At 48.6% G+C, this 27,993-nt stretch overlaps 1 protein-coding gene across 1 annotated transcript in view; it reads left to right on the forward strand.

Annotated features, from left to right (window-relative positions):
• The window catches only part of LOC148532313 (phospholipase B1, membrane-associated-like), a 239,858-nt gene that overhangs the window by 26,373 nt on the left and 185,492 nt on the right, over nucleotides 1–27,993 (forward strand). The window contains exons 10-18 of the mRNA XM_088467993.1: nucleotides 997–1,056; nucleotides 5,646–5,648; nucleotides 9,977–10,059; nucleotides 14,552–14,618; nucleotides 17,859–17,942; nucleotides 18,603–18,668; nucleotides 19,970–20,053; nucleotides 22,036–22,102; nucleotides 22,987–23,045. Of these exons, the coding sequence (XP_088324119.1) occupies nucleotides 997–1,056; nucleotides 5,646–5,648; nucleotides 9,977–10,059; nucleotides 14,552–14,618; nucleotides 17,859–17,942; nucleotides 18,603–18,668; nucleotides 19,970–20,053; nucleotides 22,036–22,102; nucleotides 22,987–23,045 (573 nt within the window). The remainder of the gene's footprint in view (nucleotides 1–996; nucleotides 1,057–5,645; nucleotides 5,649–9,976; nucleotides 10,060–14,551; nucleotides 14,619–17,858; nucleotides 17,943–18,602; nucleotides 18,669–19,969; nucleotides 20,054–22,035; nucleotides 22,103–22,986; nucleotides 23,046–27,993) is intronic.

Genomic DNA, 27,993 nt, shown 5'->3' on the forward strand with positions numbered 1-27,993 from the left:
TATCTAATACTTACCTCTCCGAGGTCACGCATCGGGTCTCTCAGCTCTGCTCAAACAGCCGGAAAATGTCCGCCGCGGGCAGCGTCCATTATTCTGCCATTTTGCGCAAGCGCTGTGAGGAAATCGCTGGGAAAATGGCGGCCGCACCATTTCCCCAGCGATCTGCGCATGCGCAGTAGACTCTGGGCACACTCTAGTGCCCAGAGTCTACTGATTCTGCGGTGGCCGGCCAGCCACGTCAGTTGGCTGCCGGCCGCCGTGTGGGAAAGGAGGGGACCCGTGACAGGGGATGCACACGGCCCCCTCCTCTCTAAAGACGCCACTGCATGAAAATGCAGAAGGAGATGTCAGACACCTCCTTGCTACATTTGCGATCCCAGCACTGCTATCGATGTCGCAGGCTGGGATCACCATCGCGACTGGTTTATCTTTTGGTCAGGCTGCGGGCGCTGAAGCTTCCCGCAGCCTCGCCAGTGCCTGGTTGCGCAAGAAGCCAGGAATCTGCATCCGTCGACACAGACCCTGGCCTTGCCCCCCCCCGGAAACGCAGGCATGCCCCCCGTTCCACCCCGCAAACGCCCCAACATGTCAATCATGCTGCTGTTTGGGGGGGGGGGGTCTGACCCTTCAACATTGGAGATGTGTGGTCATCCTTGGATGAAAGTAGGTCTCTAAATCAAGCCCATAGGCAGCACTAGGAGAAATACGACAAGATGTGTACAGTAGTCTCGGGTTTGTCTGAGCTCATGAGCGCAGGATGTGGAATAATATCTTCTACTGTGTAGCAAACCAATAATAATAAAAAAAAAGTTAGTTAGAAGGACACAAAAAGCTTAAAAAACTCAAATACAATCGTTTTAACATGATGGAAGCGTTTATTTGCTTTTGTATTGTATTTTGCTGAGGTCCGTTTAACCCTTTCACACGCCCACCGCTGCCTGCTCTGAACCACAGTGCTGTGTGATTTATTTCTGTATTTCTTTGTGCTTTATACAGGAAGACTACACTCAAAATGAAATGAAGGAACTAACTGAGGCTCTAGATTACTTACATCAGGTAAACGCCATTCATAATATCATACAATACACTATATAACCTGTATGTATCATTATCATCAATATTATCCATCTTAACATACCTGTTTCCCAGCTGTACAGGTAGTTTTAGAAGATGAATAGTATCTTTATAGCCTAATGAGTAGGTGGGGGTTGTACAGTGTCTGCTGTGTAATACAGTTTGTGGGATCCGCATTATGGGCCTGATTCAGAGCCGCTCGCTATTTGCGGTCGTTCGTTTTATAAAAAGGGGTGGCTATTCAAATGAACCGTACGCACCTTGCGGTCTGTTCACGCCTCTAAGTCTGAATGAGCGAGCAAAACTTGCGGTTGTAATTTTGAAAAATACGCCCCCTGGCCGCTCGCACCATACGTCATGTCCGCTATTTATTAGATTAATCGAGTACATCGAACAGCGTATGAACTGCTCGCTATTATTGTGGTTGGTTTTTTCAACCGCTATTTGCGAGCAGTTCTTATTTAAAAAAAACCAAGTGACGTGGTCAATGACGCTGCTGGATTAATTATGCACACCCATAAAACGCCCATTTTGACCTTTAAGCACGCCTGCGTTCTGAATTCCACTCCCCGTTTTCAAGCACCTTCCCCTGTTACCACCCACATACGCCTCCTCCTGTCACTCAAAGTAGCAGGCACTCGCTATATAGCGAACAAACGATTTTCGGCCGCACTGACTGGTTCGCACATGCGTATTAAAATCTGTACGCATACGCAGTTGTGCGAACATCGCTCATAACGAACGAGCGCCCGCTTACGAGCGGCTCTGAATGAGGGCCTATGCACATTATTCAGGTTGGATTGCATGGCTGAGTTCGCACGCACCCGCTAGCTGCGAAAATATGCTAATGAATGCAATCGCACGGTAACCGCAGAACTATACCAAGACGCCCATCACTGTATAAAGCTGCCCACTTCCGATGACATGTATCGGCAGGTCAGCGAAAACATCGGTAACATCGAGTCACATCGGAACCATTCGCACAGTTGTGGTTGACCTGACCCTACCGCAGAAACTGATAAACTTCCTGTCGCCATCTAGACCTCTGCCAGGGTAAACAATCGCAGGGAAATAATTATGCACGCCCCTGTAATGGCGTTCAAATGCACAGGCACACCTGCGTTCAAATGCACAGGCACACCTGCGTTCCTTCGACTACATCGCTCTCCACCCCCAAACGGTCACTTCATGTCAATCACTATGAGATGGGACTGCGTGCTCGCTGCGATCGCTTCCCGATCGCAGCGGCCGGTTCGCGCATGCGCACTGCGATGCATACGTAAGCGCAGAGCACAAACATCGACTGGCTACATGCGAACGCAGCCGTGCGATCCAACCTGAATAAGGCCCTATGTTCATGTAACCCAGGTTACGGGTTAGAGAAATATGCTGAATTAATGAGAAAGTATAGATGGGTGTATATTTCATAAATTTACACTTGAGGGAATTTAACTAGTTAAAGATGGTAAAAGTATGTTGCATATATTAGTAAACATGTATGTGTTGCTACAAATATGTAAAAGAAAAACAAATATGTAAACCATAAATATGATTTAATTCATGTATAATAGGTATATGTGATTCATGTATTTATATATGGGTTGATGTGGTACTTTTTTCTGTGGTGAGGATGTGCTCCAGTGTGTGGGATGTACATGCACTGTGGAGGAAGGGGGTGGAGTGATACAGCTGGGAGTAAGTTGGTTACTGTCAGAGAAAGAGGGTCCGGTTTTCAGGAGACAGAGAACAGCTCTCAGCACAGCTGATAGGAGAGTCTGCAGATCTTTCCCTACAGTGTCACCCCCCTGTGTCCCGAACAGTTTCGGGTGCAGGGGGATGGAGTCAGAGAGGGAGCAGGGAAGCTGGTGTGAGAAGTGGTACTCACCCTGCCCTGCCCAGAGAGGCGATTGCGGTGGCCAATGGCTGTGTGGGAGCGGAGGTGGGAACTGACAGTGACAAGGGGTGCCCCGCTGACATTGAAGGTGGAGTCGCAGCACATCTTCACTGCTAAGAGGCAGCGTTCCAGGAGAGGGCGCGCTTGCAGTTTAGGAGGCGAGCTGGCAGGAGTTGAGGTCAGCAGTAGCTGAGATGAGTCAGTCAGCTGAGGGGGCTCAGCGGTAATAGGAGACAATGCGGCACCTAAGGGGCCGGACTATTCATCCACCCGGGGGGAGACCGCTGCATTTAGCAAAATTCAAGGGTCTGTCAGCATAGCAGAGCCCGGACAGCAGAAGCCCCCGCTACTATAGGAGGTGGTGAGCTCTCACATAGCACCAACAGCAGACATAGGCGGGGGGGGGGGACGGTTAGGTTTAGGGCTACCGGGGGGGACTTAGGGTTAGGCATCCCCCCGGGAGGTTAGGGTTAGGCTAGGAGGAGGGAGGGTTAGCGGTAGGCACCCCCGGGGAGGACTTAGGGTTAGGCACCCCCCCAGGGGGACTTAGGTTTAGGCGGCGGGGAAGGGGGGGTTAGGTTTAGGCACTTAGAGGAGGGATTAAGGTTAGGCACTGGGGGGGAAGGTTCGGGTTAGGCACCCCTAAGGAGGGTTAGGGGGGTTAGGTTAGTTGATACTTACCTGGGGACGATCGGGATTTTCAGCCGTGTCGGCCTGCCACTGTCGGGATATGCGTCCGGCGGTAATTCGTATGTAATCCGTTAAAGCAATTCAACTTTAAACTTTGCAGTAGCTCCAACTAGAAATACTGCCAATTACAGGATATACACTTTAGTTGGGATAAATAAATATATTACTACAGTTGCTTTTAGAGTATAGAGGATGTCAGAGCTACAGGTCAGCGCATAAGTTTACTCTATTGCTGGCCATACACGGGACGATTGATCACACGATTTGGGCTGATTTTACAGGTTGGACAGACCAATCTTATGAAAATAGTTGTATTTTGAGTCTCCTGCGACCCCAATGCGCGTCCCCGCCGTCGTGTAGTTGGATCGCAGATCAGATGGTTTTTCAGAGAGACCTCAACCTATCGTGTATGATTTGAGCCCAATCGTATGTAATTTTGCAAATGTACGATCAGTTGTATGACCTACAATGTCCCTGGTCACTCCCCTCCACCATTTTGACTGACGCCTGGTACCTGCAAATAATTAAAAGCTGAAGCACACATGTGTCAGCGTTTTCAAGTGAGTATAGACAGCACAGCTCGATCAATGTGTTTCCCAAACCCACTGGTCCACCAATGTGTTTAGCCTCCTTTTGTCACTAATGTATATTAACTCCCTGTGCTGCCATAGTATATTAACCTCTTTCCCAACAATGCATCTTTAGGGGTGTCCCTGTAATTTTTCCCTTTAATTCCCGTTCTTTTGTACCTGTAAAAAAGGGGTTATAAGTTTTTAATAAAAAATGACATAGCCTCCCCCCAGGCCTGGTTTCTAAAATTACGGGTAACAAAATGTGTAGGGTTCCACCGTAATTTAGAATCCAACACTAGGCTGCAAGGACGGGAAGCAATCGGGAAGCCGACTGCCTAAATACCGGCAGCCGGCTTCCCGACTGTCTTATCACGGCAAGGGTGAAATGCCGGGCGTCTAGATGTAGACGCCCGCATTTCCCCGACGCCGGGAGACCGGAGACCGGCATCACGATCGTAGTGATGCCGGGCGCCGTGAGCAGACAGCCGCGGGGGGGGGAGGGTTAGGTTCAGGGCTCCCGTGGGGGGGACTTAGGGTTAGGCACCCCCCCGGGAGGGTTAGGGTTAGGCTAGGGGGAGGGAGGGTTAGGCACCCCCGGGGGGGACTTAGGGTTAGGCACCCCCCCGGGGGACTTAGGTTTACGCAGCGGGGAAGGGGGTGGTTAGGGTTAGGCACTTAGAGGGGGGATTATGGTTAGGCACTTGGGGGGGAAGTTAGGGTTAGGCACCCCTAAGGAGGGTTAGGGTTAGGGGGGTTAGGTTAGTGGATACTTACCTATCCACGATCGGGATTTCCAGCGTTGTCGGGCTTCCGCTGCTTCTCACTCTGCTCCTGTCGGGCTGCCGCTGACGGGAATCGAACCGCCGGCCATGCGGCCGACGGTATTTCATACCCATTCCGCAAGGACCAGTCCTGGTCTTAAATATAGGGGGTCAAAAAGACGTGGGGTACCCCCTATATTTAAGACCAGCACCAGACCCAACCGACCGGGGTGTAATGCCACAGCCCGGAGACCCAATCACCGGGGTTCCAGGTCCAAAGCATTAGCACCCCAAGTCGGTCAGCGCAAGCCGGTGATCTCGGGGGAGTCGGGGACCCCCCAAAGAAGGGCCCCCCCCCTTCCGAGCACCACAGGCTTACGCTGAAGCCCGGGGCTCTTCCACATACCCCTGGAGCGGTGGGTATGGCGGTAATGGGGGAGCCAAATAATGTAATACTATTGTACTTTACAGTGGGACTACAGGTGCCAGCATGCCTGCCCTTTGGCACTTGTGGAACTACAAGTGCCAGCAGACATGCGGCACCTGTACCACCACTGTAAAATAAATTGTTAAAGAAAGACAAAACACTCACACTGTGACAAGTATAACTTTATTTCATACCCCTACCCACTCACACATACTTACCTATACCAGCAGGTCTGTCCTCTTCTCCAGTAGAATCCTTAATGAATGGCCCTGCAAGATAAAAAAACATACTCACCTATATCCTGGCGCTGGTCTCCGCAGCATCCCCAGGAACTTGGCAAAACGAAAAAACAAATGCCGAACAGACGGACCCACTATCTGTATGTGTGTTGCCACACATGCAGATAGCTTGCGAATGCCAGCTGATAGGACAAGCATGGAGTTGGCACGTCCTGTGAGCCAATCAGCGGGCGCGCTGACTGTAGAGCGGCCGCTGATTGGCTCCGGCAACTGACAGTTCCCACGTGGGTACTGTCAGATGGACACTGTCACGTGGGATCTGTCAGTAACGGGAGCCAATCAGCGGCCGCTCTACAGTCAGCGCGGCCGCTGATTGGCTCACGGGACTTGCAAAGCTGACATTCCCTCCCCTAGCCTACATTCCCTCCCCTAGCTGACAGTCCAGCAGATGAATCGTGTGTGAATGTGCTGCACACGATCAATCTTATAAGATTTCAAATCGTATAAGATTGATCTTATCTGATGGTCTTATGTGAAATCGTTGCATTTTGAAAACAAATCGTCCAGGATGTTAAGGGAATCATTTCAAGGGAAATCGTACAACTGGTCTTACCAACTTTTGAATTTCACCGTGTATGGCCAGCTTATGGCTACTTCCTCTGCTGCCTTTATGAAACGTCATTATTACTCTATGGCTACTTCCTCTGCTGCCTTTATGACACATCATTATTACTCTATGGCTACTTCCTCTGCTGCCTTTATGATACGTTATTAATACTCTATGGCTACTTCCTCTGCTGCCTTTATGAAACGTCATTATTACTCTATGGCTAATTCCTCTGCTGCCTTTATGATACGTCATTATTACTCTATGGCTACTTCCTCTGCTGCCTTTATGATACATCATTATTACTCTATGGCTACTTCCTCTGCTGCCTTTATGATACGTCATTATTACTCTATGGCTACTTCCTCTGCTGCCTTTATGATACATCATTATTACTCTATGGCTACTTCCTCTGCTGCCTTTATGATACGTCATTATTACTCTATGGCTACTTCCTCTGCTGCCTGTATGATACGTCATTATTACTCTATGGCTACTTCCTCTGCTGCCTGTATGATACGTCATTATTACTCTATGGCTACTTCCTCTGCTGCCTGTATGAAACGTCATTATTACTCTATGGCTACTTCCTCTGCTGCCTGTATGAAACGTCATTATTACTCTATGGCTACTTCCTCTGCTGCCTGTATGATACGTCATTATTACTCTATGGCTACTTCCTCTGCTGCCTTTATAATACGTCATTATTACTCTATGGCTAATTCCTCTGCTGCCTGTATGAAACGTCATTATTACTCTATGGCTACTTCCTCTGCTGCCTGTATGAAACGTCATTATTACTCTATGGCTACTTCCTCTGCTGCCTGTATGATACGTCATTATTACTCTATGGCTACTTCCTCTGCTGCCTGTATGATACGTCATTATTACTCTATGGCTACTTCCTCTGCTGCCTTTATGATACGTCATTATTACTCTATGGCTACTTCCTCTGCTGCCTGTATGAAACGTCATTATTACTCTATGGCTACTTCCTCTGCTGCCTGTATGATACGTCATTATTACTCTATGGCTACTTCCTCTGCTGCCTGTATGATACGTCATTATTACTCTATGGCTACTTCCTCTGCTGCCTGTATGATACGTCATTATTACTCTATGGCTACTTCCTCTGCTGCCTTTATAATACGTCATTATTACTCTATGGCTAATTCCTCTGCTGCCTGTATGATACGTCATTATTACTCTGATCCAACTACTTTACTGTATGAGACTATTCACACAAGTGGACATGGTGGATAACTGTATATGACTGTGATATTTCCAGGGATGTCGGATTCGCTGTAAGATTCTAGATTCCTGCATAGTTTCTATTTACGGATCAATATATCTCTATATAGATTATTCTGTTGCGGTATAAATGTATTGTTCAGTTAAAATTTATGAATATATAAACATGTATAACTGTGTATTTCAGAGTTAAGGTATATAGCAAACATTTGTTATTGCCTAGGTATTACTTATTCATATAAAGATATATGAATTATAATCTAAGTGTATTACTTAGCTGGAAGAGCACCGAGAGTTATTGGTGAACGCCAAACCCAAGAGGGACAGGATTTGAACAGGACTACTATTATCATTTATATACTGGGTTATCTACCCCAAATGACTTAATTACTATTAACATTTGGGTTTTCCCACGTAGGCCCAGACTGACTACTAGTACTTGGGTGGATGCACTGATAAAAGGATGTACACCACTTAGAGGAATGTTAAGGGTGGGTACATTGGATAACAAGGGCGTTAGTAACCTTGTGACCCTTTACAGAGGTAATAGGGGGGTTACATTCATGTTGTAAAGCTGCTGTGATTGATGATTTGATAGATCATCTGCTGCCAATTAGTAGAATGTAGCAGTATATGTACAATTTTAATCCTACAGAAACCAATCAGATGTTGTTTATTTTGTTTTTAATTTTCCAAACCATGCAAGAGAAATTAGTATAACAGGCAGAATCTGATTGGTCGCTATGGGTTACAGAAGTGGTTCTCAAACTGGGTGCCGTGGCCCCTTGGGATGTCACAGGGTATTTGCAGTGGTGCCACGGGTTGGGGGTCAAGGACCAAATTAGGGGCCCCATTTACAAACAAAATGAAATACCAGCGGCAATTTTCGTTTAGTATCACTGTGATACAAACGAAAATTCCACTGGTATTTAGTAATACTTACCCCTCCGGCGAGGTCCCGCAAAGTCCAGCGGAATCCTCGTCCTCGACGAGGTCCTCTGCTGGGCTGCAGGCAGCCTAACGCTGCCAGCGACGGGGCTCCAGGGTCATGCGCGACGGCCCGTCTGCGCATGTGCATGACAGGGAGACCCGGCAGTGACTGGAACACTTCGTTGAAGCCAGAAAGGCACCGCCGGGTCTCCATTGTCCGCAATGGGGCTCGCATCGCTCTTGCCATCTTTTAGATGGCGAGAGCGATGCTGTACAAACAGCGGTAATCTTAGATTACCGCTGTTTACTAAATACAGCAAAACGGTATAACCCCTTTAGCGAGCGCTAAAGGGGTTATACTTCATTTGTAAATGGAGCCCTAGATATTTTATGGTCAATGTGATAGGCAAAACCAGTGCTGGTGGCTGCAAATCATAAAAAATGTGAACAAACAGGAGAGCAACCCTGTCCACCACCACATAAGTGACCCTAATGGGGGGTATCCACTTAGCGATAAACAAACGAGAGCACGATTGCGACATTACACGTGCTGTCGTTTGTATAGCTAGTGATGTGTCTAGACTGAACGTTCACTCGTTCAGTCCCGGGACATCCCTCATCCCCGCACATGCTGAATCTGACGAGATCGTCAGGTCGACCTGCATGTACGGGCGATGTCGGATGTCGGAAGCGACCTGTGGGCACGTGCATCGCGGGTCGCTCCGTCCAAAACATGCCCGATGCATGCGCGATTTGCAAGCGATTACACGATAACGACATCGTTATCGTGCAATCGCTTGTTTAAATCGCTAAGTGGATACCCCCCATAAGGATGACAAATAAGCACAATTTAGTTCATTAGTAATTTTTGCTTATGGCCTAGGGGTGCTGTGAAAAAAATTCTGATACTCTCGGGCGCCGTGAGTCAAGAAAGTTTGGAAACCACTGGGTTACAGCATTTCGTTTGCACAATGATCTTGTGGTGAATTTTGACAGTTGATTTAATAGTATATTTTGATTTTGAGGTGTTCCTGGAAACGGGGCGTGTCCGTTTTCCAGGAGTGGCCAGCCCAGAGACTGCCTGGATGTACGCAGTCTCCTGGGCTCGCAAGCCTGCCAGCCTGAATAAGCTGAGGCTTACTCAGCTGTCCAGCCACCCGGCGCAATCCACCATCGCGAACATCGACCACCAATGATCGCAATGGTGATCCCAGCACTGCGATGCTGGGATCGCAAATGCAGCAGGGAGTGTCATACAGGGGGTGTCATACAGGGAGTGTTATACAGGGGGTGTCATACAGGGAGTGTTATACAGGGGGTGTCATACACCTCCTGCTGCATTTGCATGATTGCAAGGATCACATTGCAAAGCTGCTTGCATGCAGCTTTGCAATTACGATCCTTGCTGAATCAGGCCCATAGACATTAAGATCATTTGGGGGAGATGTATTAAGTCCCTTTTTTTACAGAAATTGCTCCACATCCTACACAAAAACCAGCGCTAATCAAATAATCTGTTTTCTCTCAAAAGATGCCCAAAACATTTGTTAGTTTGGTGGATTTAACGGTGCTGAGCGGCCTCTATCTGTCCCATCCCAGTAACGCTGAGATCAGGTAAGAAGCTCCGAATTCTTTGTTTCTGACTGCGCCACATCGCAGGTCTTACGACTGTTGCAGCGTTACTTTATTCTCATTTGCACAAGGGTCTGCATGTGGCCGCATCTAACACTGCGCAATCGCTGTAGCCAACTTACACATCTTTGCGATTCTGAGTCGGACGAACCTCATCTATCTCCTTCCATTCTTAAAACGAGCGTTTCTGGGTGTCATCTGTGCGACACAGTAGAGAATGTTCTCGTGGTACTGTCTTGGGCATGTAGCCAGAATTACACCAAATTCGTGAGGCATGCATATGCCAAGGAGGGCCGGTGCTGTCGTCCGTGGCGTAGGGCCCTGGGGGCTGATGACACCATCACTGCCCCTTGGCCCCTGCATCTGATGAGCAGGGTGTCTGGAACAGCTCCCTGGGGCCAGTAGTGCAGCTTCAGTGCTGCTCGGAATGTCTGACGGACTTCTGGCACCCAACATGGGTTAGGTGTAAGTGCTGATGATAGTGATGGCGGCTGCTCTTGCTGAGGGCTGGGCAGAGCCGGCCATAGCCAAATTAGTGCCCTAGGCAAGATTTTGGGTGGTGCCTCCCCAAATAGGATCCTGAAAAAGCGTGTGGCCTCACAGAAGGGGTGTGGTCTCACTGTGCTGTGGCCCCTTCCCCATTGTGCTGCGCACCCAGCACCCCTCACCCAGCACAGATCACAGCACACGTCACCCAGCACCCCTGTCCCAGCACAGCACCCCTCACCCAGCACAGCACCCAGCACCCCTCACCCAGCACAGATCACAGCACACGTCACCCAGCACCCCTGTCCGAGCACAGCACCCCTCACCCAGCACAGCACCCCTCTCCCAGCACAGCACCCATCACCCCTCTCCCAGCACAGCACCCCTCACCCAGCACAGCACCCAGCGCCCCTCACCCAGGACAGATCACAGCAGACGTCACCTAGCACCCATGTCCCAGCACAGCACCCCTCACCCAGCACAGCACCCATCACCCAGCACAGCACCCCTCTCTCAGCACAGCACCCATCATCCCTCTCCCAGCACAGCACCCACGCTAACCACTAGCCATCGTCCAGGTGCCCAGCTCCTGCAAACTGCCACTGCTCACTCACTGTTTGCTGCTGCCTGGCCCAATCGGAGCTGTCAGCTGAGCTCCGATAATGGACGCTTTACAGTGACAGTAGCAGCTGCCATAGTCTCTGCCCAGAAAGCAGCAGGTGCCCCGGCTGCGCCTGCCCCAAACCTCTGCCGGCCCTAGGTGGGCTTGGGTGCCCCTAGGTATTCCAAATTCCCTAGGCATTTGCTTAGTTTGTCTATGGCATGGCCCGGCTCTGGGGCTGGGGGTGATGCAGCGACACAGAACAGTCCTTTTTTTAGCTTCTTTAATAGGGATCTGTGTGGTTCTATGTGGAAGAACAATTTTTGTCCCAATTTTACCCCCTGAAACTTTGTGAGGTGTGTAATACTGGGACAGTTGTGCTACAGTCTGTGTGGTATGTACACTGTAATCTGCGGATGTAGCAACTAACAGAGAGAAATAGAGAAACAAAGCAGTGAGTAATATTCAAAAGCCTCCTAGGAACCACTGTGTTGTACTGTATGTGTATATTGTTATCTTTGGCCCTCATTCAGAGCCGTACGCTCTGAGCAGAGCGCACGCTCTGAATGAGGGCTGTCCTCCATAACTATGGAGCGTCCCCCTGGACGCTCGTATAGCTGTGGGTCACCATCACCATTGACCATCGCGACCATCAAAACTGCGAGCCGGAGCCTGCGGTTGAGGTTTTCAACCGCAAGGCCCGGAGTGATTTTGGCTCTATCAGAGCCAAAATCACTCCCACTGACATCACTAGTGATGTCAGTGGGCCGGCTTCTGACGGGAGGCGTTCCCTTGGGAACGCCCCCGTCAGGGAGGCACGCCCCCGGCACGCCCACCAAAGGGGGCGTGCTGTCAATCAACATCGACAGCACGCCCCCTTTGATCAGACACAACGAGCGAAGGACTTTCCTTCGCTCGTCGCGTCTGGCGCATGCGCACGACGGAGCTCCCGCCATCGTGCGCATGCGCAGTGCACAACATCGACCCACTTGCGAGCGGACAGCCGCCTGCGAGTGGGTCTGAATCAGGGCCTTTGTCACTATCTGCTGTAGATGTACTAAGCCTTGGAAAGAGATTAAGTGGAGAGATATAAAGGGCGGGATACACTATGCAGAAAAATGAGGTCCCCCGCGGTTCGCGCATGCGCTGGGCGACAGCCGCACATGCGCAAAGGGTCTCCCAGAAGTCCCCATACTGAAAAGGACAGCTCTTATTGGGAGAGCAGTCCTTTGCCTAAAGGGCGTTACTAAACACCGATATGCATGCGACGATTGGCGGGATGTATCGCCTCCACGATGCGATGCTTTATGCATCCCCTCCAGTGTACCAACCAATCAGCTCCTAACCCGAGCCGTAACTAGCCCTGGGCCAGAAAAAGCATTGGCGGTCCCCTCTTTTTTCAAATAGGGACATAAGACACAAACCCGAAAAAGGACCTTGGCCTCATGGGGAAGGGGCATGACATATATGATTTGTCCCATACGATGATGAAGGGTTACTGATCCCTTTGTACCACTATTATCCAGGTGTCACTGACAAACACAGTGTGAATCCAATGGCTGCAGTGAAGATGCACAATAATTATGCAGAGGTGCTGGAGCCAGGGAAGAGATAGGGGAGACCAGGAGATGCCGGGTTAAAAGAAGAGGAAGCTACAAGTGAGAATGATTATAAACAGAAAATTGACAGGCCCAAACAGCGCCCCCTGCCCTGTGGTGCCCTTTGTCCTGGCACATGTCGCACCACCTTAGTTACGGCCCTGGTCCCAACTGTCACTTTAAAGGCTGTGCTTGAAACATGACAGTGAGGAGCTGATTGGTTGGTACTTTGGGCCTGATTCAGCTTGGATCGCAGTCGCTAATACACACGCAATCGGCCCAATTGTGCATACTGCGCATGGGTATGCATCGCAGTGCGCATGTGTGAACCGGGGACTGCGATCGGGACTGCGATCACAGTGACTATGCAGACCCATCGCAGAGTGATTGACAGGAAGTGCTGTTTGTGGATGGAGACCTGAGTAAGGTCAGGGCTTGTGCAAGTGTGCGTGAGGCTGCGATGGTTCTCGATTGTACCGATGGTTTCGCAGTCTTGCTAAACATTACGGATGTGTGTAAGGTAAAGTGGGCGTCCTTATGTTGTGCTGCGGCGGCATAGCGATCGCAATGAATTAGCATACTATCGCAGTGAGACTGCGTGCGTAATCACTATTGCATTCGCAGTTGTGATCGGTAGTGAATCAGGCCCTTTATCTCTCTACAAGGCTTAGTACATCTATCTGACTGGAATGAAGATTGCCATAATATGGACACCATACGGAAATATACTATTATCTTTATCACTCCTTGCCATCACTAGTCACCATGGTAATTATATTACCAGAAACAGTAGGACCAGGGGCATATTTATAATGGGTGCAGGGTGTGCGGGCTCCTAGGTCCACACCGGGGCACCGCACCGCACACCCTGCAGCCATTAAACTTAACTCTCTACGGAGTCCCATGACGTCTCCGGTGTCTGCGCCTGTAAAAACGACTGGAAAATGGCCGCCGCGGCCATTTTCCCATCGTTTGTGCATGCGCAGTACAGGGAGAATGGCCGCCACGCCCATTTTCCCGGTGACCTGTGTATGCACTATAGACTCTGGGCACACTCTAGTGCCCAGAGTCTATAAGTGCGGCGCTCAGTGGGCAGATGGCCACCGGACGGAGAGGAGGGGGCCCGTGTTCAGGCCCTGATTCAGTGCCGGACGCTCTGACAGAGCGCTCGCTCTGAATCAGGGCCAGGCTTTTTTTTTTAGAAGGGCCTCCTGGCCGCTCGCATAGCTGTGGGTGACCACCCACAGCTATAGCGAGCAGCCAGGAAGATGGTTGCGATGGTCAAGACCATCACAACCATCAGGCTTGCGACGAGACCCTTGTGGTAGGGTCTCGTTGCCGCAAGCCCCAGATAGATTTTGCCTCTAACAGAGCCAAAATCTCTCCCACTGACATCACTCGTGATGTCAGTGGGGCCGCCCCCAAACGGAGGCGTTCACATGGGAACGCCTCCGTTTGGGCAGCCACTCCCCCGACCCGCCCACCTAAGGGGGCGTGCTGTCACTCAACATCAACAGCACGCCCCCTTTGGTACGAGACCCGGAGCGACGGATTGCCCGTCGCTATCCGGGTCTCGCGCATGCGCACGACGGAGCCGGCTCCATCGTGCGCATGCGCTCTGGGCCACCATCAACCCGGTTTCGAGTGCTCAGCGTTTGCGACCGGGTCTGAATCAGGCCCTCAGTCTCCGACACGGACCCCCTCCTCTCTCTAGAAACGCCCCTGAGTAGGACATTATTTAGTCTTTTTCACATATGTACTGTAATATAATGATTTTTTTGTATTCCAGGAAAACCTGCGAGTGCTTTGAAAAGCCGTCCGACTACAGCAAAGCTATGCTTCGCTTCTCCTTTCAGGTGAGGAGGCAGTAATGTACAGACTCAGAGTATACAGGATTTGGTATGTAATGATTCAGAAACGTCTAGATCAGTAAAGGATTCAATATTCCACAACATTTAGGGGAAAATGTATCAAGCGTTGGAGAGACATTACGTGGAGAAGTTGCCCAAAGCAGCCAATCAGATTCTAGCTGTCATTTATGTAGCAAAGGGGTCTAGTTACTAAGCAGTATGAGGAGACAGAGTGAAAAGTGATAAGAAAGTGATAAGGTGCCAGCCAATCGGCTCCCAACTGTCATTTTTCAAACACAGCCTGTGAGATGACAGTTGGGAGCTGATTGGCTGGTACCTTATCACTTTCTTATCACTTTACACTCCTGTCTCCTAACACTGCTTAGCAACTAGACCCCAAAGTCTTTGAAATGACAGTTAGACAATTGGTGGCTCCAGCAGCATTCACATCATAGAAGATTTTGCATAATATCCGCTACGTAAATGAGGCCGGTTCCTCTCAGTGGCAAACGCAGGATTTATTGAGGGGGATTTCCAAATGCTTAATTTTAGAGCGACAGTGGACAGTCCATGAAGAGAGCATAATTAACACTTATGCTGCTGTGCATCATACAAAGTGTATTGTGTGTCATAATTCCGTCATATACAGGACCAGCGATCACAGTAAGCCATTAGATGCGGGAGTAAGGCCATCCTGCTTGAGCTGAATGTATTTATATTAGATGTAGGCTCCATTCTAGAGCATGGGAGCAAGTCCGGGAGTCTGGGGGAGCAGCAGAAGAACCTAGCACTGCCCTGGACATATATGTACAGATTGGTGTCATATGCGCTGAATAGTGTATTATTATATGGTATTAATTAACCCTATAGATGGTCTATAGCAGTGCACCCCTAACAGTGCATGTTTTCCAGATCTCCTAGTTGGTCCATAGATGTATTTATTACTGGCTGACACATGTTAAAAGATCCACAGGTGGTGCTAATTATTTAATTTGTGATACTGAACATGCAGCGCTAGTAAAATTCTATTACATTACTATTTCTATTGTGGTCTTGTTGTGGGTTGGGAGAGGGGGGTTTCCAGGCAACCGGAACCAGCCCCTGCATATGCCTATGTGTCTGTTACAATCAGCAAACATAGGCCCTCATTCAGAGCTGTACGCTCTGAGCAGAGCGTACGCTCTGAATGAGGTCCGCCCTCCATAATTATGGAGCGTCCTCCTGGACGCTCGTATAGCTGTGGGTCACCACCCACAGCCTATACGTGCGTGCAGTTTGATGGCCGCGATGGTCTTGACCATCGCGACCATCGCCACTGCGAGCCGGAGCCTGCGGTTGAGTTTTTCAACCGCAAGGCCCGGAGTGATTTTGGCTCTATCAGAGCCAAAATCACTCCCACTGACATCACTAGTGATGTCAGTGGGCCAGCTTCTGACGGTAGGCGTTCCCTTGGGAACGCCCCCGTCAGGGAGGCACGCCCCCGGCATGCCCACCAAAGGGGGCATGCTGTCAATCAACATCGACAGCACGCCCCCTTTGATCAGACACAACGAGCGAAGGAAAGTCCTTCGCTCGTCGCGTCTGGCGCATGCGCACGACGGAGCTCCCGCCGTCGTGCGCATGCGCAGTGCACAACATCGACCCACTTGCGAGCGGACAGCCGCTTGCGAGTGGGTCTGAATCAGGCCCATTATTCCAAGTAACTCTTGAAGTATCTGTGTCTGAACATCTGACCAGGTCCCAAGGCCTATTATTATTACAAACCTTGCCCTCATCTGATAAAAATATGATTATCGCATAAACTGATTACATATAATATATATATATATATATATATATATATATATAGCTGGAATTCCATCTCTTTAAATTGGACTGACCTGCAGTGATAAAACATTCTCTGCCATTATCAGGGGGATCAAACGTAACATGAGTCAGGACAATTTAGAGATAATATTAATTGCAATTATCTGAAAATCTAAATTCAAAGTTCAGTGTCGTCTTCTGTTGACGGTCACTGACTCACTTATTAACCTGTCAATAGATGCAATAGTTTCACTGTTTTGTTGTGATGCATCTTCTGCGGTGGCCCTAACGGCCGAACTAGGGGTGTGCAACCTGTATCGTCGTACAGGGCCCTGGGGGTGGTACCAAATTGGCTAAACCTGTCCCGCATTTACGAAATGGTCACAGCGGTCTTGGCCTAGGATGGCAAAATGCAGGGTTACTAAGCTATAGTGCCCTTTAAGTTTGTGTGGGTGGACTGTAATTCATTATCTATTAATTGGCAGTATTGTTTTCCTATTTTACAATGTAGCTGTCCTGTTGCCAGGTGTCGGGCAGCATGGCACAGATGCCAGCCAGCATAGAGACCCATGTCCTTTGCTGTTAGTGGTGGAATACATTTATTCCATGTATGTAGTTGGGATGATGCTGGGGTGTATAAATCTCTGCAGCTATGTGTGACGCACATTAAATAATGGTATGGGGGAGAGAGATGTAATCTAGGCTATACCCACCCATGATTTCAAAATTTCAAAATCATCATTAGCAGTAACTGGTTACAGAACACGCTTTATATAAGGATTAAAGACTGTGATTTAGTACTGTAATATATAATAGGTATTCATTAGACAGCTCATAAACAGCATTGCATGATTAGACCAATGGGAGACACTTACAGTACTTACAGAGCCAGATTTGAATAAAGACCTTTAAAGAGTGGACAAGTTGCCCATAGTAACCAATCAGCTTTGAGGTAGCATTTATTAAGTACATTCTATAAAACTAACGGTAGAAGTTGATTGATTGCTAAGGGGAACTTCCACACTATCTTGAAGGGTTGATACATCTCCCCCAGTAACCATAATAGTCATATTTATGTCTGGCAGCAATTGTATAAAACTAGTAGTGGAATGTATTTATGTATTTTATACAGAGGACACTTGTGGCAGGTTTGGGTTATGATGATGGAGCACAAGGATGATGAATCGTAGCAAAAATAATGCTGAGCCGGTGCAGCACAGTTAAAAGCTGGAATGTATGGATTGGGGTGTATTGTCTCTATTCACAGAGTTATTAGAAGCATATTGGGGTGCGAGAGGCTTCCTAAGCAGTTACCTTTGTAGGTTATTGAAGAGTAAACCACACAGCATTAGCTGAGGTCACAAAGCTGTAATATAACTGTAGGGAATGGTGGTAGGGATCAGGGGAGGCTGACACTGACATAGGCTGTTTCTGTTCCAGGCTGCTCTTGAGAGAGTGATAAATTCTGAGAGATATGACACGAGGGAAGATTTTACGGTGGTCTTACATCCTGTGCTGAATGTGGTAAGATCCGTGCTGGAAGATATTTATGTCTATAGTATATAGTGAGGGGGTACAGTGAAGTGCTGGCAACAATCAAGTATATACTATGTATTGCTTTTTAGCCATAGAATCTCCTTTATACTATTAATATGAGATTTTTATGTTGCTTATTTACATGGATTAGATGTAGGTTCACCTTTATGTGTTCAGGTTGTCTAATTATACAAGGATGACATAGTGCACATAAATGGTATACTATGTACTTTTGTTTCTGTATAAAAAAAAAAGCTAACTTCATTTGGCGGGATGTACTAAGCATAGCATCGACAATACGGTACATCCCGCCTCTCATCGGGTATATACTGCGGTTGATTACTGCGGTATGTACTTAGAAATGTGATTTACATCGCACAGGACAGCTCTCCCGATAAGAGTTGTCCTTTTACACTGGTGTCACTAGGGAGGTGCGGGGGGTACGGGCCGCACTGGGTGACATTCAGGTAAGTGACGCCTCTGGTCCTTTGCGATGCCCCCCGGTTAGAGAGACTTCCGGGTTTAACACCCAGAATGCCCCCTGGCATCCTTACATATAAATAATCCCATAGTAATATAGAACCAGTAGAAGTAGTTCTGTATATACAGCTATATAAGACTAATACACCAACGTGAATGATTTTGCAGGAGGATTCTGAGAGAAATAACTTCAATAACTTTGAAGAGATGTACACGGTGCAGTGCTCGGCGCAGGTAAGTTCCAGGCAGGGATTGATCTGAATATAACAACGTATACATACTGCTTGTGTTTGTGCAGCAGCTGTAGTCTGTCTATGTCACTGACAATAGTGCATAGTGTAATTATAGTTTAGCTCAGACACTCTTCCGCTTAGTATATTGCTGTATGTGGAAAGAGTTTATGGTGGCTACATACAGGAGACTCCAGCCTATGTGATTAACAGAGTTAGGACAGTGTGTTAGTGCATTATGCCAACATCAGGTGCTGCTACCTGACAGGAAGCAGGAGGGTTAGGGTTAAACCCCCCCCCCCCTTTCGGTGTCCCTCAATATTCAGCAACAGAAAATATCTTCTATTGCCGCTTACCTATGATTAGAAGTTCGCTGGGGTAACAGAGTGATGCTCAGCACCCAGGCCACACTGGCAGGCAGCTATAAGAGTACTCTTGCCACTATGCCAGCCAGTCTTGGGGCTTGCTGTATCCCACACTTGGGCTTCTATTTCCTCTTTTGCAGAAAATTGATTAAACATAATAAAAAATTCAGAGGCTTGGAGAGAGATAAAGTGGAAAAAGATAAAGTACCAAATAATCAGCTCCTAACGGTCATGTTACAGGCTGTCTTTGAAAAATGCCAGTTAGGAGCTGATTGGATAGTACAGTACTTTATCTCTCTCCAAGCTTTGATAAATCTCCCCCATCATTTCTATCCTATCTATGCTAGATATTACCTAGAATAATGTATCTAGCCCCTACTTGTCATGCATTATTTAGGGCCATACTATAATTACAGCCTGTGTACAATAAATAGTTTTTTGTACAACTCTATTCAAACCACTGACATCCACAAGATGGCGTTGTGATTGGAAAGGGCTATACCCCATAGGGCTATAGAGGGGCCTCAGTATGGAAGGATGGCTCCCAATGCTGCAGAAGAGGTAATGACTATAGATAGACTCCAAATAAATATTGCTGGTGTCTACTGAATGTCAAACACAGGCTTAAATTAAGTAAAGGATAATCTGAAAGTGGGTTTCATATAATAGTAGTAATATGGTTTAGTTTCTACTGAGTTAGGACAGAGAGATGTTCTGCAGAGCTCTATAGGGAGGATCACACGTGAATAGTCTGGATGTTATTAGCACATACAGTGAAAGGTGACGGGGACATTGCAAGACGGAAAAGTGTATTGTTCAAGGCGGCATAAGTTTAGAGGCGAAGCGGGTTCAGCTTCTATAAGAAAAAATGTTTATCGTTATACCCAATAAAAACCAATGCTGTGATGATTTAACCGTTTGTTTGATGTTATGCACACAGGACACGTCATTCCTGAACACGCATAAGAACAGTCCCTACATGTGGCAGAAAGAGATGATGCAGACCGCAGACAGCGGAGCACAGGTAATATGTGCGACACCACATCCCCTATGTACTGTCATGTGATCATGTGATCCCCCCCCAGTTCTGCCGGATTCAGAGATGTACGCAAAGTTGATATTTACGCAGTTGCACACGCGTCAAGGTACATGACCGAAGTCACTTGCAGGGACTTTTTACCCGCGGTCAGGGAGCATTTGGGGGAGGTAACATGGAGTAATGGCTCAAATGCAGGCGTGTCGTTTTTGAGGAGTGTCACAGCCTGCGTTTGCACTTTCAATATTCGCCGTTAATAAATTCTGCCTTTTAAAAAAAAGTAGTTTGCACTTGAAGGGTGGGAGGCTCTGCTTAATCCTCCATGACATTGTTACCGATGACCTGAAATATCCATTCAATTTTGGAATCCGAGTCTGTAATCCAATGTGAAGTTTATAAAGTGACATATGTTTGTTTACCAGTGGCATATAAAATATACTACGCAATCAATATCAGTCATCCCTGTGCTTTTTTTCCCCACATATTCACCACTGGGCTGAAAGGGATGTAGTCAGGAAGCCGACGGTCTAAATACCGACCGCTGGCTCCCCGACTGTCTAATCCCGGCAAGGTACTAATGACAGGCGTCGAAATCCTGACGCCTGTCATTAGACCTACGCCGGGAGCCCGACGCCCGGCATACCGAATAAAGGTAAGCCGGACGCGGACAGCCGCGGGCGGGGAGGGTTAGGTTTTAGGGCTCCCGGGGGGACTTAGGGTTAGGCACCCCCCCCAGGAGGGTTAGGTTTAGGCTAGGGGAAGGGGGGGTTAGGGTTAGGCACTCCCGGGGGGAGATTAGGGTTAAGCAACCCCCTGGGAGACTTAGGGTTAGGCTGCGGGGAAGGGTGGGTTAGGTTTAGGCACTTAGAGGGGTGTTATGGTTAGGCACTTGGGGGGGAGGTTAGGGTTAGGCACCCATAAGGGAGGGTTTGGGGGGAAAATAGGGTTGGTTATACTTACCTTATTAGCGATCGGGATCTTCACCTCTGCCGGGCTCCTGCTGTCGGGATTTGTACCCCCGGCTGAAATTTACAATTCTTCTTTCTAAATATAGATTTCTGAAAAATAAAATCAACATTTGTACTCATAACATAACAACTAATGAGAGTTTCATACTGTCCTTATTCCTGAAATTCAGATCACCAAGATCACGTGTTTAATCATTAAAGTACATGCTACTACATACAGACAAGAGGTGGTGCTATACTGACCCCATTGCTGTGCCATCAGATCCTGGCTACCCAAGACCCACAGAAAAAAACATTCTTGTTTGATTACATTGAGGATCTGCCTGTTCTGGAAGCGATGAGTCAGTTTAAACAATGTCTTATTTTACAATTTTTACAAATTTATTGTAAACAGCAGCGATTTACTAACATCGGTCCCTGCCACAGTGGATCTATTTTTTTTTTAATCCAATCATTTTTTATTACTTATCCAGAAAAATAAACATTAAAAAAATACATTACATTGAACATAAATATATATGTGAGGTTTCTTACATTGGTTACATGCGATTAATAATTATAATATAACGGATTTCAATGCATTCTTTACAGCATACATGTTGGGTACACATTACATATCACGTGACAGAACTACATATTGACTTATCATAGTTTTGCAAATGCTGAGCTCGTCTGCAAATATTATGTAACAGCTGTCACAATACATTGAGGTATATTGCCCCAGTGGATCTTACAATCTATATTACCTACCACATGGACACACACACACACACTAGGGTTATTTTGTTTTTCAGCAGCCACTAAAACTACCAGTGTGTTTTTTGTTCTAGAGGAAACCAGAGCACACAGGAAGAAACCCACGCAAACACGGGGAGAATATACAAACTCCATGCAGATCGCACATAACTGGGAATTGAACTCATGACCTCAGTGCTGTGTGGCAGTAATGCTAACCACCATGCTTGTGAAATGTAACAAACAAAGTGCTTCTTGTGTTTTCAGCCATTTAAAATCGGCTCCAATTTCTCCTGTGCTGACCTGAGTCCTTCACCCACAATCCCCACCACTGGTGAGTATGGCTTTCTAATAGATACAGCAGGAAAACAAACCTTGGCCTGATATATAATGCACAAGTGATATTAATAACATGTATAAACACCGGCCAATATTATCTGAATGAGCAATTTCTGATGTCATCGTTTCAGTGTTATAAGCATCCCCCAATTGTAAATTATTGCTGACAGGATCCACTCGGCTTCTCTTCTTCTCTCTTTCTGTCTCTGTCTCTTCTCTGCTCTCAGGGGCCCATTTATCATTATATATTTGAGGGGTTTACCTCAAATACTAAGTATTCCCCAGATGTACGAAGGAGGGACTGCAGCAGGTATCGCCGATATCTGCTGCGATTCCTCCATTGCCGCTGGCACCCGCCTCCCCCATAGGTTTCTATGGGGGATGCGATGCTGCCAAATGCATCAATACCGGGAATGCGAAGCATTCCCGATATTTGCCCCAGCAGCTAACGCCATCTACAGATAGTGTTAGCTGCTGTAGTCTATGGGCACTTACTGCATATCAGCCGGCGGAGGGATCTCACGGAACCCGGAACCCCTCGCTGGCAATGAGAGCCGCTCATGTGCAGTCCGCGGAACTGCGCATGCGCAGCAGCCCCGATTGCCCTCCGGAGACATCGCAGGGATGGGCTCCTTTCGGAGCCCGTCTCCCTGCATGTCCCGGATAATACATCCAGCCGATAGGATCGCATTTTGCAATGCGATCAGGGGCGGTACTGGATGCCCTGATCACATTGCAAAAGCAACCACCCTCATACAGATATTAGAATGTGCCATATCACTATAAAATTAAATGAGTTTTGCTAATGTGTTTATCTATGTTGTGTTGCTTAGTTCCTTTGGGCAATGAGACACAATTAACTCAACCTGACTTTTTTAGTTCACAGTTTGAGGCCAGCAGACTTTAAAGTCATTGCTGCTTTGGGAGACTCACTGACTGTAAGTACTAATATGTATCAAAGGGGAGGAAACTCCAAGTTCATCTTCTATACATTTAAAGTCAAGTAGCCTGCCTTAGTGCTCTAGCCATAGGTACTTGCATGGGTTGCCTAACCACCAGGCCAGAACAGGGTTACCTTTTGTATGTTATGTTACCAAAGCTAAATACTGCAATCTAGATCACATCCTAAATTCAAGGCAAATTTAATCTTAGAACATAGCAAGCATCTGGCTATTGCATTGTATCTAAGTTTTTCTACTTCAGGGTCCATAGGGTATCCACAGGATACCTTGGGGTATAGGCGATGGCGGCAGACATCCAGGCACCACAGAGTTAAATTTTCAGCCTCCCAGGATACACTGGGGTCCCTCTCCTATACCCCGCCCCCGAGCCTCAGGCCACTCAGTTTTCGTAGGTGCCTGGCCGGACCAGTCGCACCGTACAGAGGGGGGTCTTTTTAAGGCCCCTGAATATTTCTTCGCAGCTGTGGCTGCACAACTAGAGTGCTCCAGCATAGGACAGTCAGTATTGACGTCCATGCTGTCACTCCTACACCCCGCCGGTACCAGAACGCCGGTACCGATCCGGGGATGCTGGTAGGTAGCTGGGGTCACAGCTAGCGGTGATCCCCGGCTACCTGGACTGTGGCCGGATGCACGGGGAACAAGGTAAGTGGCGGGGTCCCGCGGTGGGCACCCGCTGGTAACACAGTCCTGTTTGGTCCCCAGGCAGGGGGCTCCCTGGGGACCGGCTGCGCGTGGGGCCAGGTACTGATCCTGCGCCTTCCACTAGACCACCAGGGACAGCGGGCCGCAGCATGTGCGGTACAGTGCGGCGTCCCAGGGGTTAATAGCACGCCAGGGGAGAACGCCTTCCCTGTCTCACAGCCGGCGTCTCCCCCGCTGCACAGTGCCATTCCACAGCGGTCTGAGCGGGCTGTGTCAGCACTCCTCCCCCGGGCCCTGCCTTCTCTCTGCTCCTCGGTGGCCATTTTCTCACTACATGTGCTGGGGATGGCAAACGCTGCTGGAAGCTGATACAGATGCCATTGCGGTCCGGGTCCCCCGCATACCTCTCCTTCAATTAAGGTCAGTGTATGCAGCACTGTTTCCTACCAGGCTCTGGTCTGTGTAGTTGATCGCAGTGCTTGTAATGCAGGATGTTATCTGTGCATTGTATGTGACTTAAATGCTAGCGCTGTTTGCCTGTACTTTCATTTCTGACTGTCAGCCTTTTCCTATCCCTGTTCTTCTGCTACAGCCCTTGCGGTGCGGTGTCGCAGGGTGTTTATTACCTCACAGTAAACGTGGTTTTTCTGTGTGGGAGGTCACATACGCTCCGTTCACACTCCTCATGTCGGAAAGTGAACGAGGATATCCTCTTCCAGCTATAATGTACTGATATCATGTGCAGTTAGCGGAGGGATATGTAGACGCTGAGGGTTTATGGTGGGCATGTTGTATTATATATCACGCCCCATTTCTGTCACTGTGCCTGCACAAAAAAAAAGGGGACCGCCCTCGGCTGGCTAAGATGCTTACAGCCTTTGTGGGCAACGCCCCCTGCGTTTCCCCATAGGGGTTATCGCAGCCTGTGGTGGTCTCATCACATGCAGGGGTCCCTGGACAGTTGATGGTACCCCAGTGTATCCTGCTTTTCGCCCCCCCAGGTCTCGCAGGAGCCTGTGTGGGTGAATTTATTGTCCAAATGGTATAGCACCTGATGGACGTTTTACAGGGGGAGTCACCATTTCGGCCTTCTAAACGGCCTTTCGGGTCTCAGACGGGTAAAGACATGACGTCTGATGACGGTGACATTATTGACTTTTTCAGACACGAGCCCCTTAGTGCAAAGGAGGCGTAGTCTGGGTCTAAAGTCTATATACCTGGCCTTCTACGGGCAGTCCGTGCGGCTTTGGTTATTACATATCCCCCGTGGCTAAATCCAAATATGCCTTCTTTAAGGATAAGGGTGTTGCCACTGTAATTCCTCTATCTGGTCAGGTGGATCATTTAGAGGAGGCGTGGAAATTCCGGGTAAGCGGTTCCAGCCTCAAAAACGGTTGACCTTTTGCATACCCTTTTTGCGGATAATTACATTTCCGAATGGGAGTTACCTTTACGGGTAGATTCTCATGTTACACGCCTAGTGAGGAGTGCTACGTTGCCCATGCCCTCCAGGTCCTCTTTGAAAGAGGTTCCAGATTGCAAGGTGCAAATATATCTAAAATCCAATATTCCCTTGCTGGAGGGGCTTCCAGGCCGGCTATGGCCGTGTGCTGGGGGGCCAGAGCCATGGAACACTGAGTAGGTAACTGGATCTCTGCCCACTGACTCTCCAGCAGAGCAGGTGGATAGTGGCAAATTCTCAGAGACTTTGCCACGTTCATAATGAGACGGTCTTACATATAGCCTACTCCTTTCCAGAATCTCCTCGGCAGCAGTAGCGGCTTGCCGCTCCCTGTGGTTGCGCTCTTGGAAAGCGGACGCAGATTCCATTTGGAATGCTTTGCCTTTTACGGGACAAGTCCTGTTTGGCCCTCGTCTGGACGCAATTGTGGCCCTGCAGGCAGCAGCTACGTCTGCGTGTCTGCCATCGGCTACAGTCCCATCAGGGTCTGGGACTTTGTCTTTTCGGCCCTGTGAGGCCAGGGTAAGTCTAAAATACAGCTTTCCAAGACAGTCAGTAGCCAGGAAATCTGCTCAGCCATAAGAACAGGCTTAGAGTACAAGACGTCCTACTCCCAAGTTGGACTATAAGCCTTCAGCCTCACGGGGCGGGCCTCCTCTCGGGAGCCCCCAGAGTTGGAGGCCGGCTTCTCCAGTTCGCCCAGTGCTGGTGTCTGACCACCACGGACACTGGGGTAAGAGAAGTATTTTCTTGAAGGTATGTCCTCTCTTCCCGGTAAAAGCCTCCCAGACGGTTTTTCGTTACAGGTCTTCTGTCAATTCAGGACAAGGCCCTGTAATTTTTGAGGGTGTTACACTCTATGCTCCAGGCAGGAGTTATAGTACCTATTCCGTTGCCCCAAAGGGGAACAAGGTATTACTCCATCCTCTTTCTGGTACAGACACCCAATGGGGCTTACCAGGACATTCTCAACCTCGAATCCTTCAACAAATTCTTAAGGGTTCCTCGGTTCAGAAGAGGGACCCTGCATTCCATCATTCAATGGAGCCTGGGAATTTTGTGGTGTCGTTGGATATATTCAGGGTGACTACCTGAATATCCCTCTTATCTTAGCACACCAGTGTTTTCCTCAGGTTTGCAGTGGTCGATAAGCGTTTCCAGTTTCTGGCATTGCCCCTTGGTCTGGCCTCCGCGCCTCACGGTTTACCAGGGTCATGGTAGTTATGGCAGCCCACCTGCGGATGCAGGGGGTCCGCTTGTTACCCTATCCGAGTGACCTCCTGTTGTTACCGCGGTCTCCAGAGATACTTCAGTGCCATATGCAATGGACAATATCTGTGTTGCTACGTTAGGGCAGACTGATAAACTGGAAATGGTCCTCTCTGATTCTTCACAGAGGATGCTCCATATCCCAACATCTGAGGATCTTTGTGATTGAGGAAAAGATCTCGGCAGGCAACTGCGTACCTTTGCCTGTAATGCAGAGTCGCCGAGTGTCTATTCACTTGGCAATGTGGTTCCTGGGTTCCAGGATGTCGCTGTTCGACATGGTGGAGTACCCAGCTTCACTCTAAAGAACTTGATCCTCTCCGGATGGGATAGGATGCCCCATAGGATAAAGTCAATAGGCTTTCCCCGGAGGTTTGTCTCTCTCTGGCCTGGTGGCTGCAGAAAGCTCACCTAAACAAGGGGCACCCCCTTTGGGATTGCGGACAGGGTCCTTCTGACGACGGACGCCAGTATCCGTGGCTGGGAAGCAGTGACGGGTCCACACTTGTTCCAGGGCAGGTGGACACCAGTAGTTTTTGTGCTTCCCATAAACATCTGAGAACTCTGAGCAGTATTCAAGGCTCTCCAGCATGCAGGACAGGTCCTCCACGGAAATACCGTGCAGGTACAGTCTGACAACGCCATCATGATGGCTTATGTAAGCCACCTAGGAGGTTCCCGAAGTCAGGCGACACTAACAGTGGTGTCCCGAATTCTGGCTTGGGTGGAAGGCTATATCCCTGCCGTCATCGGCAGTGTTCATTCAGGAATCCTCAGATGGAAAGCAGGCTTTCTCAGCCGTCAAGACGTGCATTCAGGGAAATGTCCTCTTTATCAGGAGGTGTTCAATCTTCTGGTGAACAAGTGGAGCCTTTCAGAGATGAGACTCTTCTGATAGACGTAGGTAGGTCCAGTGGACCTTCCAAGTTGTGTACCTCGTCCCTCCGTTATCCCTTCTTCCTCCAGTAATAGCAAGAAGGAGGCTCCTGCTGATAGCTCCAGCGTAGGCCAGATGGCACTATTACTCAGATCTTCGGAGCCTCTCAGTTAACACTCCGAAGCTGTTGCCTCTACGCCCGGACCTGTTGTCTCAGGATCCTGGCTGATACCCAGACCTGGGTTGTCTGTCCTTGACGGTGTGGCGGTGGAGACTGCCCTCTTAAGGTCTAGGAGTTTTTCCAGCTCTATAGTTAACAGGGGCTCTGTCCATGCTAAGAGCTCAGAAGTTTTTATCTGCAAGAATTTACCATTAGGTATGGTATACTTTCTTTCAGGTGTCGCCCTAGAGGCTAGGCTCCTCGGGTATTCCGGATATCCACAGGTTGGCTTTCCTACAGGTGGGCTTAGATAACGGTCTTCGCCTTGCTTACCTGAAGGTGCAGGTTTCTGCCCTGTTAGTATGGTTTCAGTGTAGGATTGCTACTCTTCCTGATGTCCGCACCTTTGTGCAGGGTGTACGTTATATTCAGCATCCCTTTGTTCCACCTGTGGCTCCTTGGGATTTGGCTGTGGTCCTTAGGGCTCTCTGAGGACCGCCATTTGATCCAC

The sequence above is a fragment of the Taudactylus pleione genome, unplaced genomic scaffold, assembly GCF_031769625.1.
Source record: "Taudactylus pleione unplaced genomic scaffold, aTauple2 ptg000079l, whole genome shotgun sequence".
NCBI classification, from domain to species: domain Eukaryota; kingdom Metazoa; phylum Chordata; class Amphibia; order Anura; family Myobatrachidae; genus Taudactylus; species Taudactylus pleione.